Genomic DNA, 14,511 nt, shown 5'->3' on the forward strand with positions numbered 1-14,511 from the left:
ATAACATAAAGGGAGACAAAGAACAAAGGTAGAGAAATCAGTGAGAAAACCGGAGAAAAACAGGAGGAGGTGATAAAATAAGCAGGGGTGCCGAGGAATAAATAAGAGGGGGTGGAAGTGAAATTCAGAGTTAAAGCAAATCGGAATGAAAAGGCGCAGCAGGGGAAAGGCAGAAAAAGGATCGGCTCAACGGAAGCAAATAGTTTGCGAAATTATTAAAGAGAAATAGCAAGTGATTGGCTCGGAGGATTTTGCTTCAGTGGGAAAGACGATATCAGTTGAATGATTTCAGAAATGACGGAAAAAACAATTCAGGGGCAGGGGTATAAGTGTGGCGCCGATCATTTGGGAGCATTGTAAGATTTCAGCAACATTTGAGTTGCTCGGAGATACTGTCATATCCGCTGGTCATTGAAATCAATTGATCCTTCGCCAATGAAGGAAATTGCAGGCAGCGTTTGTAAGAATCTGCTACTTTACTGGTATAATTAATGAAAACAAGCATAGTGTGCAGTTCGCTATCCGCACACGGCGTCCACTCTATGGGAGGGATGAACCTTGAAATAGTTTCAGTGCTTCTCCCAATTCTTTCTCTCCAAACGTGGCTTAAAAAAACAATTTAATCTGCATCGCCGTGGTTGCGGGAAACGCTCAAGCCATTCTTGTCCTACTCTGAAAGTAATCAGCTAAGCATTCACAATCAGCACCCGGGCCTTCTCCCGAATTGAGGATCCGTTTCTAGTGTCCACACAAAAGGCGGATCTTACTCGCTAACCTCCCGGACTATTTCCTAGTCCACAGTGTCCTGTCTGTCCAGGACGCTTTAACTATCGGCTCTGCCCCATCAAGCGACGTTTGCTGCCCCTTCCCCTTGAACTAGAAGCCGATCTGCGGACCCATGTCTCTGGAAAATAGTCATCCCTGGAGGGAATTCCTCCTCTGTCTGCGGGCGGGGGGGGGGGGGGGGGGGGGGCATCGCTTTCTGGAGGATACCATAGTCCTGTAGACATGCATTGGGATGATTAAGCGTGGTTTAATCCCATTGCTCGAAGGCACCCTGTCCAGTTAGACTGGCCCGCCATATTTTTTTCGCATACAGGTTTTATTTTGTATATTGTCTGTGCTGTGCAATACTGCAAAGGGGCAGGGGCTCCGGGTTTGGAGTGCGGTGGCTCTGGCCGAATCGCTCCCATGGTGGAGAAAGGCTCCCTCATGCATTACAGGAAAGGAGCAGCATCCTAAACTGGGGTTAAACCGCCAAGGGGAAAGTAGCCGGGTTTCACCCTGCACTACAATAACATTTCCTCCCTCTGATCTAGCATTCCAGCTGGCTAACTTAGAGATTTAATGCGTTGTTTTTGAAAAAAACAATTCACAGCCAAGGACTCCGAATCAGTTTGATAAACTCGTCCCTTTAAACCGTACTCTCGAATTGTGTGTAACACCCTGTGTTTTAAATTGTGTGTATTTATCTTTTAACAAAAGACACACACTGCTGTGCAATGGTCCCTCTGTATTCTGTGCGGGAGCTATTCCTGGAGATGATGTATTTGGTACCTGGCTGGTTTCAATGACCTTGGGAGATGTCTGCAGAGGATGGGCGTCTGGTTAGAAATCTTGTGAATGAAGCCCGGGTGTGTGTGTGTGTGTGTGAGAGAGAGAGAGATCTGGTTGTTATTCACATCACACAGCCTGTGATTCAGTCAGGGTGCTGATCACAGTAAGTGTACATTTTTGACGTCAGAGCTGAGATTTATCACCACCCCATCGGGGCATCGCGTTAACCGCATTCCATTCAGCAAAATCCAGTCTCTGATCAGCGAGGCTGGCCACAGAATAAACCTGCAATCCCGGAGCAAAGAGTCTCACTTCGGAGTAAAACCCCGTCGACCAGCAGCGAGAAAGGAGCACGAGAGGCGGTAAGTCTCTTAGTCCAGTTACTGTCCGTGTTACATTGTTATTAATATTGGGTAATCCTGGGGAAGCTGCACAGAGGGGGAAGTGTCACATTGCAAACACCAGAGCATTAGATTTCATTCACTCAATGTCCATTCTGAGGTCACAATAAGACAAGGCATTATTAGTCCTATGATCCACGATTCAATCTTTCACAGTCAAGATGTTAGCAAACCCTATCGGTTCTCTCTGAAACATGAAGTATTGGTATATTTATGACGTATTTCTGATGCTCCGTATACAGGTCTATACTTTAGTGATATGCTATCCTTACAATAATGTAATATCCATACAAAGTAGGCGAGGCCATTTATTTGTCTGTTTAATTGAGTTTTGCACTCTGGATTTGAGCATATATTGCTTTTCAAACTGTCCGGCTAAATCTGGACTTGTTAATGCGAGCACTTAGTGAAAACTCGGGTGATTTGGTTATTTTAGCCCTCTTTCCCACGATGTACAGAATCTAGTTCACAAGGTTGTGAATCTACCTCACTGCGACTGCAGCGAGTGTTTCCAAGTGAGTTCGTGCCATTTACAGCAACCGGTTGTTGTGTAATTGTCCAATATTTTAAAGGGACATTGGTGAGTGCGGGGAAGAGTGCATCCAAGGTTTGTCACTTCACACCTGCCCCGCAGCCTGGGATTGTTTGGGAAGGAGAGGGAATCTGCAATGTTTGGTTTACTTTGTCTTTGAACTTTCCTCTTGTCCTCCTCCTCCCTCCCAGATAATGCTTTCCATGCCTCCAGCTATGAACCAGCAGCAGGCCCGCAACACCTCAAAGCAGTCCCTTAACTGGCTCTCCCCAGACACCAGCAACTCCTCGATCACAAGCTGGGACCTGGCGGCGGAGACGGTCAATCCCTGGGACATCGCCCTGTGTGTGGTGGGGACAGTCATCTCCTGCGAGAATGCCATCGTGGTGGCCGTCATCTTCTACACGCCTACACTCAGGACTCCAATGTTCATCCTGATCGGGAGCTTGGCTTTGGCCGACCTGCTCGGAGGGCTGGGCTTGATCCTCAATTTTATCTTCCTCTACTTGCTCGACTTCGAAGCCTCCCGGCTGGTGTCGGCCGCGCTCCTGATCGCCTCCTTTTCGGCGTCGGTCTGCAACCTGCTGGCCATCACCATGGACCGCTACCTGTCCTCTACAACGCCCTGACATACCACACGGAGAGAAGCACCACCTTCACCTACCTGATGCTGCTGGCCATTTGGGTCACATGTATCACCCTGGGATCGCTGCCCATCGCGGGCTGGAACTGCCTGGAGGACGAGGCGTCCTGCAGCGTGGTCAGACCCATTACCAGAAACAACGCGGCCGTCCTCTCCGTCTCCTTCTTGCTCATCTTCGCCCTCATGCTGCAGCTTTACGTCCAAATCTGCAAAATCGCCTTCAGGCACGCCCAGCAGATCGCCGTCCAGTACCACTTCATGGCCACCTCCAACACCTCGACCAGGAAAGGCATCTCCACTTTATCTGTCATTCTGGGCACCTTCGCTGCTTGCTGGATCCCCTTTGCGATCTACTGCCTGATTGCAGATTCCAGCTACCCACTGATCTACACCTATGTCACCGTCCTACCAGCCACTTGCAATTCGGTCATTAACCCCATCATTTACGCGTACCGGAACCCTGACATCCAGAAATCGCTCTGGGTGGCTTGCTGTGGTTGTATCCCATCGAACTTTTCATTTAGACCAAGGTCGTCCAGTGACGTATAGTGCATTGTGTCTTGTGAGATTGAAAAACAAAAATATTATTTGTAATTTTTATTTTTTTACTGGGGGCGAAGGGAGGGTGGGGGGGGGGGGGGGGGGATTTGCTCGCTATTTAAAACATTTTCACTGGGAGAAAGCGGACTTTTATGAGAGCTGCTTTATCTCAACATCAGGTCGATTAACACGATTTGCGCCCCCCAGCGGTTTTCCGCAGAATCAAGGTCACAAACTCCAGAAACACAATGGAAGCTGCAGTGTGTCAGTGGGAGGGGGGGGGGGGAGAGACACAGGCGAAAATGTATCAATGTATAGAGAAAGATCCTTGTGTGTATATGGGAGGAGAGGTGGAACTTAAGAGATGCGGGCGATCAGATATGCCAGAGGTTGTTGGGATGTCCCAAAGGATCCATTTGGCCATTCTGCAGGAGAGCCGGTGGCGACTTTTGGAGCACTCTTCAACATGTGATGCACTTTAAGCTACCGGAGTAGAATCCAGAACGTCTTTAAAGGTCCAGCTATTGTCTATTGTAATACTAAAATGAATTATTTATGTAGCATCTTTCCATCCATCTGACAATCGGTCAAACATTTGTCATGTCTATAATGTATCCTTTATGAAAGCTCAGATAAAATGTAAACGGTGACTGAACTGGGCTCCTGATGGTATACTGCGGATTTAACCTTTCGAAACCGGTGCAAATATTGCACAGGATGGCGTTAGCGGGTCCGAATGATTTCATTGTGATGGCCAATTGATACTTGGGTGTGATGTGAGCAGTTACTATGAATCCAGACACTTGCTCTGTTCAAACCAGCACAGCTTTGATTTAAAGCACACTTCGGTCCTTTACTGTGGCCCATTCCACGGGTGTTCATTTGGAATACATCCCTATTTTTTTCATACTGGTACCAAAACCTCAAATTGTGAGTTTACATACAAAAAAGTCCGAACAATCTATTGCCCTTTGATTACTGCCCCAGAATTTAAATAAACAGCCCGCTCGCTGGCAGGAGCTCCTTTGCCAGGAGCTACCTCTCAGTACTGGGGACCACAGTGAAAGCACTTTACCAATACCCGTCCCTCTTACTGAAGAGCACCCCAGTTCCACCAGCATTTGCTGGGGTTAGAAACGGTGCGAAGAGAATTATTGGGACAAACTTTCCTTCTTCCCCCTCACCCATCCTTAAAATTGCACTTTATCATAATGAGAGAGAATTGTTCCGTGTGAAAAGAATGCCACTTCCTGCACTGTCTGATAGCCTATTTATGCGCTGAGATCGATTTATTTTGATACGGTTACCTACTGCTGTAAACAACGTTGCCAACCTTTTTATTTTGCAAAAGGTAAATTGGATGAAAATAAACAGTATTTTAGGAATCCGCATTGTGCCCTGTTTTGTCAGTTCTCTCCGTTCTGTTTAATGTCTGCATGATTGGAGTCTGCGCGTTGCCTGGCTGCTAACCAGGTGCAATGCTCATGTATCCAGCCCGACGCCGCCCCCCCCCCCCCCCCCCCCCACACCCCACCCCTCCCCCTAACACCCCCTCCCCTCAATCCCCCCACCTACCCCTCCCAATCACCCTCCTCCCCTCCCAACCCCCCTCCTCTCCTCCATCCCCCTCCCCTCCTCCTACCCCCCATCTGCCTCCCTTCCACCCCCTCACCTGCCCCTACCGCCCCTCCCCTCCATCCCCCCACCTCCCCACTCCCTATCCCCCCACCTCCTATCCCCCTCCCCTTCCCCTCTCCCACGCCCCACCTCTTACCCCCCCCCACCCCTCCACCTCCCCCTCCCACCCCCTCCCCTCCCTCCTCTCCCCAAACCCCTCCCCTCCTACCCCCTCCCCCTCCCCTCCTCCCCCAACCCCCTCCCCTCCTCCCGCCGCCCCACCCAAGCCCTCAGACCGTCAAATCACTCCTCACCTCTCCGCCCCCCTGCAGACCCCGCCAGCGGGTCAGGTTAATGTCAGGCTGATAGGGGAAGCACATCTGCTCAGCCAGCCAGCAGTATAGAACATTCCACAGGGAAGGGGAAGCTGGACAGTTTTTGCGCAGTCAGTTCCAAATTTAGAAATATCCCTGTTCGAAGACGGTCTCTCGTTCTGCAACCGCCCGGGACGCTAACGTCAATTGAAGCGGGGGGGGGGGGGCTGTTTGCAACGCAGTTAGATTCCAGATGTGAAGCTGCATCAGTGACTCGGCTTCTTGCATCGTTTGTGCGCTGGGGGACATCGGTTCTGTCTCCCCCAGGAACCTCCAGTAATCCCCCCCCCCCCGAACCTCCAACTCCCCCCCGCCCTGAAACTCCAACAACCCCTCCCTGAACCTCCTATAACCCCTCCCTGAACCTCCAATTACCCTCCCCTGAACCTTCAACCCCCCCCCCCCCGAATCCTCCAAAAACCCTTCCCTGAACCTCCAACCCCCCCCCCCCCCACGAACTTCCAATACCCCCAGGAACCTCCAATAACCCTCCCCCCCCCGAGACGCCAATACACCCTCTCCCCTAAACATCCAATAACACATTCCCAGGAACCTCCAACACCTCCCTGAACCTCCAATAACCCCCCCCGCGAACCTCCAATAGCGCCCCCCCCGCGAACCTCCAATAACCCCTCACTGAACCTCCAATAACCCTCCCCCGAACCTCCAATAACCCCCCCCGAACCTCCAATAACCCCTCCCTGAACCTCCAATATCCCTCCCCTGAACCTCCAATAACCCCTCCCTGAACCTCCAATAACCCCTCCCTGAACCGCCAATAACCCTCCCCGAACCTCCAATAACCCACCCCTAAACTCCAATAACCCCTCCCTGAACCTCCAATAACCCCTCCCTGAACCGCCAAAAAACCCTCCCTGAACCTCCAATAACCCTCCCCTGAACCAACAATAACTCACCCCTGAACCTCCAATACCCCTCCCTGAACCTCCAATATCCCTCCCCTGAACCTCCAATAACCTCCCCCCCAGGAACCCCCAATAACCCCCCCCGAACCTCCAATAACTCCTCCCTGAACCTCCAATAACCCCCCCCCAGGTACCTCCAATAACCGCCCCCCAGAAACCTCCAATAAGCCCCCCAGAAACCTCCAATAACCCTCCCCTGAACCTGCAATAACCCCCCCCCCCAGGAATCTCCAATAACCCACCTGAACCTCCAATAATCATTCCCTGAACCTCCAATAACCCCTCCCTGAACCTCCAATAAGACCCCTCAGGACCCTCCAATAACCCACCCCCGAACCTCCAATAACGCCACCCACAAACCTCCAATACCCTGCCCGAACTTCCAATAACCCCTCCCTGAACCTCCAATAACCCCCCCCCTGAACCTCCAATAACCGTCCCCTGAACCTCCAATAACCCACCCCTGAACTTCCAATAACCACCCCCTGAACTTCCAATAACCCCTCCCTGAACCTCCAATAACCCTCCCCTGAACCACCAATAACCCCTCCCTGAACCTCCAATAACCCCCCCCCCCCAGGTACCTCCAATAACCATCCCCTGAACCTCCAATAACCCCCCCCCCCCAGGAATCTCCAATAACCCACCTGAACCTCCAATAATCCTTCCCTGAACCTCCAATAACCCCTCCCTGAACCTCCAATAAGAACCCCCAGGACCCTCCAATAACCCACCCCCGAACCTCCAATAACGCCTCCCAAGAACCTCGAATACCCCGCCCGAACTTCCAATAACCCCTCCCTGAACCTCCAATTACCCTCCCCTGAACCTCCAATAACCCACCCCTGAACTTCCAATAACCCCCCCCCGAACCTCCAATAACCCCTCCCTGAACCACCAATTACCCTCCCCGAACCACCAATAACCCCTCCCTGAACCTCCAATAACCCCTCCCTGAACCTCCAATAACCCCTCCCTGAACCTCAAAAACCCTCCCCTGAATCTCCAATAACCCACCCCTGAACCTCCAGTAACCCCTCCCTGAACCTCCAATAACCCACCCCTGAACCTCCAGTAACCCCTCCCTGAACCTCCAATAACCCTCCCCTGAACCTCCAATAACCCCTCCTTGAACCTCTAATAACCCCCCGAACCTCCAATAAGCCCCTATAACCTCCAATAACCCCCCCTGAACCTCCAATAACCCTCCCCTGAATCTCCAATAACCCCACCCTGAACCTCCAATAACCCCTCCCTGAACGTCCAATAACCCCTCCCTGAACCTCCAATAACCCCTCCTTGAACCTCCAAAAACCCCTCCCCGAACTTCCAATAACCCCTCCTGAACCTCCAATAAACCCCCGACGAACCTCCAATAACCCCTCCCTGAACCTCCAATAAACCCTCCCTGAACCTCCAATAACCCATCCCCGAACCTCCAATAATCCCTCCCTGAACCTCCAATAACCCCTCACTGAACCTCCAATACCCCCCCCCCCCAGGTACCTCCAATAACCCCTCCCTGAACCTCCAATAACCCCTCCCTGAACCTCCAATAATCCCTCCCTGAACCTCCAATAACCTTCCCCCGAACCTCCAATAACCCCCCCCGAACCTCCAATAACCACTCCCTGTACCTCCAATAACCCTCCCCTGAACCTCCAATAACCCCTCACTGAACCTCCAATAACCCTCCCCCGAACGTCCAAATACCCACCCCTGAACCTCCAATAACCCCCCCGAACCTCTAATAACCCCCCCGAACCTCCAATAAGCCCCTGTAACCTCCAATAACCCCCCCTGAACCTCCAATAACCCTCCCCTGAACCTCCAATAACCCCTCCATGAACCTCCAATAACCCCTCCCTGAACGTCCAATAACCCCTCCCTGAACCTCCAATAACCCCTCCTTGAACCTCCAATAACCCCTCCCCGAACCTCCAATAACCCCTCCCTGAACCTCCAATAACCCCTCCCCGAACTTCCAGTAACCCCTCCCTGAACCTCCAATAAACCCCCGAAGAACTTCCAATAACCCCTCCCTGAACCTCCAATAACCCCTCCCTGAACATCCAATAACCCTCCCCAGAGACCTCCAATAACCCCTCACTGAACCTGCAATAACCCCTCCCTGAACCTCCAATATCCCCTCCCTGAACCTCCAATAACCCCTCCCCGAACCTCCAATAACCCCTCCCCGAACCTCCAATAACCCCTCCCTGAACCTCCAATAACCCTCCCCTGAACCACCAATAACCCCTCCCTGAACCTCCAATAACCCCCCCCCCCCCAGGTACCTCCAATAACCATCCCCTGAACCTCCAATAACCCCCCCCCCAGGAATCTCCAATAACCCACCTGAACCTCCAATAATCCTTCCCTGAACCTCCAATAACCCCTCCCTGAACCTCCAATAAGAACCCCCAGGACCCTCCAATAACCCACCCCCGAACCTCCAATAACGCCTCCCAAGAACCTCGAATACCCCGCCCGAACTTCCAATAACCCCTCCCTGAACCTCCAATTACCCTCCCCTGAACCTCCAATAACCCACCCCTGAACTTCCAATAACCCCCCCCCCGAACCTCCAATAACCCCTCCCTGAACCACCAATTACCCTCCCCGAACCACCAATAACCCCTCCCTGAACCTCCAATAACCCCTCCCTGAACCTCCAATAACCCCTCCCTGAACCTCAAAAACCCTCCCCTGAATCTCCAATAACCCACCCCTGAACCTCCAGTAACCCCTCCCTGAACCTCCAATAACCCACCCCTGAACCTCCAGTAACCCCTCCCTGAACCTCCAATAACCCTCCCCTGAACCTCCAATAACCCCTCCTTGAACCTCTAATAACCCCCCGAACCTCCAATAAGCCCCTATAACCTCCAATAACCCCCCCTGAACCTCCAATAACCCTCCCCTGAACCTCCAATAACCCCACCCTGAACCTCCAATAACCCCTCCCTGAACGTCCAATAACCCCTCCCTGAACCTCCAATAACCCCTCCTTGAACCTCCAAAAACCCCTCCCCGAACTTCCAATAACCCCTCCCTGAACCTCCAATAAACCCCCGACGAACCTCCAATAACCCCTCCCTGAACCTCCAATAAACCCTCCCTGAACCTCCAATAACCCATCCCCGAACCTCCAATAATCCCTCCCTGAACCTCCAATAACCCCTCACTGAACCTCCAATACCCCCCCCCCAGGTACCTCCAATAACCCCTCCCTGAACCTCCAATAACCCCTCCCTGAACCTCCAATAATCCCTCCCTGGACCTCCAATAACCTTCCCCCGAACCTCCAATAACCCCCCCCGAACCTCCAATAACCACTCCCTGTACCTCCAATAACCCTCCCCTGAACCTCCAATAACCCCTCACTGAACCTCCAATAACCCTCCCCCGAACGTCCAAATACCCACCCCTGAACCTCCAATAACCCCCCCGAACCTCTAATAACCCCCCCGAACCTCCAATAAGCCCCTGTAACCTCCAATAACCCCCCCTGAACCTCCAATAACCCTCCCCTGAACCTCCAATAACCCCTCCATGAACCTCCAATAACCCCTCCCTGAACGTCCAATAACCCCTCCCTGAACCTCCAATAACCCCTCCTTGAACCTCCAATAACCCCTCCCCGAACCTCCAATAACCCCTCCCTGAACCTCCAATAACCCCTCCCCGAACTTCCAGTAACCCCTCCCTGAACCTCCAATAAACCCCCGAAGAACTTCCAATAACCCCTCCCTGAACCTCCAATAACCCCTCCCTGAACATCCAATAACCCTCCCCCAGAGACCTCCAATAACCCCTCACTGAACCTGCAATAACCCCTCCCTGAACCTCCAATATCCCCTCCCTGAACCTCCAATAACCCCTCCCCGAACCTCCAATAACCCCTCCCCGAACCTCCAATAATCCCTCCCTGAACCTCCAATAACCCTCCCCCGAACCTCCAATAACCCCTCCCTGAACCTCCAATTACCCCTCACTGAACCTCCAATAAGCCCTCCCTGAACCTCCAATAACCCCTCCCCGAACCTCCAATAACCCCTCCCCGAACCTCCAAGAACCCCTCCCTGAACCTCCAATAACCCCTCCCCGAACCTCCAATAACCCCTCCCTGAACCTCCAATAACCCCTCCCTGAACCTCCAATAACCCCTCCCCGAACCTCCAATAACCCCTCCCTGAACCTCCAATAACCCCTCCCTGAACCTCCAATAACCCCTCCCCGAACCTCCAATAACCCCTCCCTGAACCTCCAATAACCCCTCCCTGAACCTCCAATAACCCCTCCCCGAACCTCCAATAACCCCTCCCTGAACCTCCAATAACCCCTCCCTGAACCTCCAATAACCCCTCACTGAACCTCCAATAACCCTCCCCCGAACGTCCAAATACCCACCCCTGAACCTCCAATAACCCCTCCCTGAACCTCCAATAACCCCTCCCTGAACCTCCAATAACCCCTCCCTGAACCTGCAATAACCTCTCCCTGAACCTCCAATAAGCCCTCCCTGAACCTCCACAAAGCCCTCCCTGAACCTCCAATAACCCCTCCCTGAACCTCCAATAACCCCTCACTGAACCTCCAATAACCCTCCCCCGAACCTCCAATAACCCCCCCGAACCTCCAATAACCCCTCCCTGAACCTCCAATAACCCCTCCCTGAACCTCCAATAACCCCTCGCTGAACCTCCAATAACCCCCCCCCGAACCTCCAATAACCCCTCCCCGAACATCCAATAACCCTCCTGAACCTCCAATAACCCCTCCCTAAACCTCCAATAACCCCCCCCCGAACCTCCAATAACCCCTCCCTGAACATCCAATAACCCTCCTGAACCTCCAATAACCCCTCCCTAAACCTCCAATAACCCTCCCCTGAACCTCCAATGAGCCCCCTGAACGTCCAATAACACCCCAGAAACTCAAATAAGCCCCCACCCCCACCTAGGGACCTGTAATAACGCCCCTCCCCCCCCACCCCCCCCTCTTTGGTTCAGTTGCCCATCACTAAGCTGCTTGTTCTGGGTCCTTCCATGTCCAGTACCCGGGCTCTGTTGGAGGGTTCTTTCCTGTGGGTGCTCCACTTTCAACCATGCAAAGGATTTACCAATGGTTACGTAACCGACAGTGCGGCTTTCCACTCAGCTACTTAATCTTAATGAGTGCCAACAAAGTTTATGTAGAGTGATTTTGACGAGGGAACAAACTTTTGTTTCAAAACAAGGGTGTCAGTTGGACAAATCATTTTCAGTTCGCAAGCGCTTTCTGAAGTACACCTTCTCACCCAAACAAGGAATTTGGCGACACAAAGAATTTTAATACTTATGTGCGATTTAATGGCAAAGGGGCAGTTTCTAAATGAACATATTACTAATTATAAACATGAATTGTATGTCTGTGCGATTGTTGTGCTGAAAACTAATCTCAGTGAGATGGCTGGGTGTAGGTAGCCAGAATTGTCCTCAGCACCCAGGTCCAGGAAGATACTTCTGATCATTATTCAGTGATTCCTGTTGGGAATGTGTGTGTGGATTGAGCATGGTGGGGAGCATGAGAGAGAATGATTGAAAACAGGTAGAGGTTGACCGTAAGTGACCACCACCTAACCCTTGTGTCAAAAGATGTGTCAGTGCTCATTGTCTAAGGACACACAGGGCAATTTGAATACATTAAATAAGCATGGCTAACATGCTTGGAATTGGATCCAAATGAGAGATCAATATTCTCATGAGGGAAAATTGAAGATCACAGAAGGGGTTAAATCTTACACTATCTATCCCATTTTCTACATTCTAAATATGAGCAAAATGTTTTACAAAAATATTACACTTTTCAATGTTAGCACTGATTAATATTTTTGCATGGTTCAGTTATTTAAAATCATTATTAGTACATCGAGAAACAAATACAAAAGTAGATTCTTCAATAACAGATGAGAGCCTCAAAACTGCAGCCTTCATGTGAATCTCTACCCTCTAAATCTTTCAGGAAAAAAATCAAATCCCATTGGGCTGCTTTGTAATTGGGTCATTTTTCTTCAGGCGGGGAAAAGATGTAGCATGTCTCCACATTCACAAATATAACTTCTTGCTGAGGATGGTAAATGTATTTAACAAGTGACAAGAGAGGTAGCAAGAGAAGGAAATATTATGAATTTTAAGATAAATGACAGATACTTTTTTTGGTAAACAGGGATACCAAGGGACATCTGAGTTCAGAAGTGAGGGGGAGGCACGGTGGCACAGTGGTTAGCATGGCTGTCTCACAGCGCCAGGGTTTGATTCTGGCCTTCGGTGACTGTCTGGTGTTTACATGTTCTCTCCATGTCTGCATGAATTTCCTCTGAGTGCTCCGGTTTCCTCCCACAGTCCAAAGATGTGCGTGTTAGGTGGATTGGCCATGCTAAATTGCCTTAGTGTCCAAAGATGTGAAGGTTAGATGGGGTAGGGGGAGTGGGCCTAAGTGTAATGTTCTTTCAGAGGGTCGGTGCAGACCTGATGGGCCAAATGGCCTCCTTCTGCACTGTAGCACTTCTATGGTTCTAAAAGGTATTTGACCTTTCGACAAGGCTGTTGTGGAAAGATGGTTGTCCCTGATCCTGTATAGTTCTGGTTTCTAAGAAGCATCATAGAATCAGAGAATTTACCGTGCAGGAAGGAGGCCATTCGGCCATCGAGTCTGCACCGGCCCTTGGAAAGAGCACACCATTTAAGCCCACACCTCCATCCTATTCCCGTAATCCAGTAACCCCACCTAACCTTTTTGGATACTAAGGGCAATTTATCATGGCCAATATATCTAACCCGCACATCTTTAGACTGTGGGTGGAAACCGGAGCACCCGGAGGAAACCCACGCAGACACGGGGAGAACATGCAGACTCCACACAGGCAGTGACCCAAGCCGGGAATTGCCCTTGGAGCTGTGAAGCAACTGTGCTAACCACTGTGCTACTGTGCTGCCCACGAAGGAAGACATTAGATGGGGAGGTTAGCTAAGTAAACATAGCGATGTGCTATCGATATTCTTGATCTCCTAGAGATTGTAAATTATCTTAAAGAATGGGTTAGGAATTTCTGAGAGCTTTTCACAAAGCTTTTGACCAGTTTGTAACGGTGTGTCCAGCAGTTAGCTTGAATGGTGCACGAGGATGAGGCTAAGAATTGTTGGATCTTTCCTTATCCCCTGCTTTTTACATACCAGAAATATTGAGCACATATTTCATCAACTACACTCACTTTGAGAAAAATCAAACATGAGTAACAATTGGCATTTCCCTTTTCTATTTTCAATTTTTGATTTTGTTTCATTGTTGTTCAAACAATGAAGACTGGTATTATGATCAGGAGAGGACTCGTAGGAGGAATTATCGAACCTGCAAGAGTCAAAAGACTGAATTGACACCAGCAGAGAGAATAATTGGATTCACAGGTTCATAAAGGGTGACTCATCGAAGGTTATGTTAGCCAAAAGGTAGAAACAGTCACAAAATGGGTGCTATTCAGAATGTTTGAAAGTTAGAATTTAGAGATGTCCTGCACCTTGTAGTGGAGAAGGACACCACGTCCTATGAAATGTTCAATCTGGTGAGTAACTTACTCTGTTTTTGGTGAGATCTGCAAAAACAATTCTGGAATAAATGCTGAAGTCTTATCACACTATCTCAGAATATCTCCCAATATGTTTTTGAGTTATCTTCAAAGTTCCATCAGCAAATAAACATGAACTAGTGAGTATCCCTTAAGTGGTGAGTATCCCTTTTAATGGCATTGAAATCATCATCAATGCCATGTTAACCACCAAGCAGCTGCTCGCTGTTTGGAGTGGGCATTAGATAAAGCCACCAAAGGACCACCCAGGACCCCAAATTGGCCAACGTGAGTACCTAAAGTATAGAGGAAATC

At 50.3% G+C, this 14,511-nt stretch overlaps 1 protein-coding gene and 1 long non-coding RNA gene across 2 annotated transcripts in view; one reads left to right on the top strand and one right to left on the bottom strand.

Annotated features, from left to right (window-relative positions):
• Positions 1–3,450, bottom strand: part of LOC140422794 (uncharacterized) — a 208,034-nt gene extending 204,584 nt beyond the window's left edge. The window contains exon 1 of the long non-coding RNA XR_011947610.1: positions 3,155–3,450. This is a non-coding gene — a long non-coding RNA (uncharacterized lncRNA). The remainder of the gene's footprint in view (positions 1–3,154) is intronic.
• On the top strand, positions 1,694–3,704 carry LOC140422793 (G-protein coupled receptor 12-like). The gene is given in 3 exon segments (XM_072507709.1): positions 1,694–1,919; positions 2,682–3,099; positions 3,102–3,704. Coding segments are annotated over 2 exon segments (996 nt in total). The 5' UTR covers positions 1,694–1,919; positions 2,682–2,684; the 3' UTR covers positions 3,683–3,704.
• The last annotated feature ends 10,807 nt before the right edge of the window (positions 3,705–14,511 follow it).

The sequence above is a fragment of the Scyliorhinus torazame genome, chromosome 5, assembly GCF_047496885.1.
Source record: "Scyliorhinus torazame isolate Kashiwa2021f chromosome 5, sScyTor2.1, whole genome shotgun sequence".
Classification (NCBI taxonomy): Eukaryota; Metazoa; Chordata; class Chondrichthyes; order Carcharhiniformes; family Scyliorhinidae; genus Scyliorhinus; species Scyliorhinus torazame.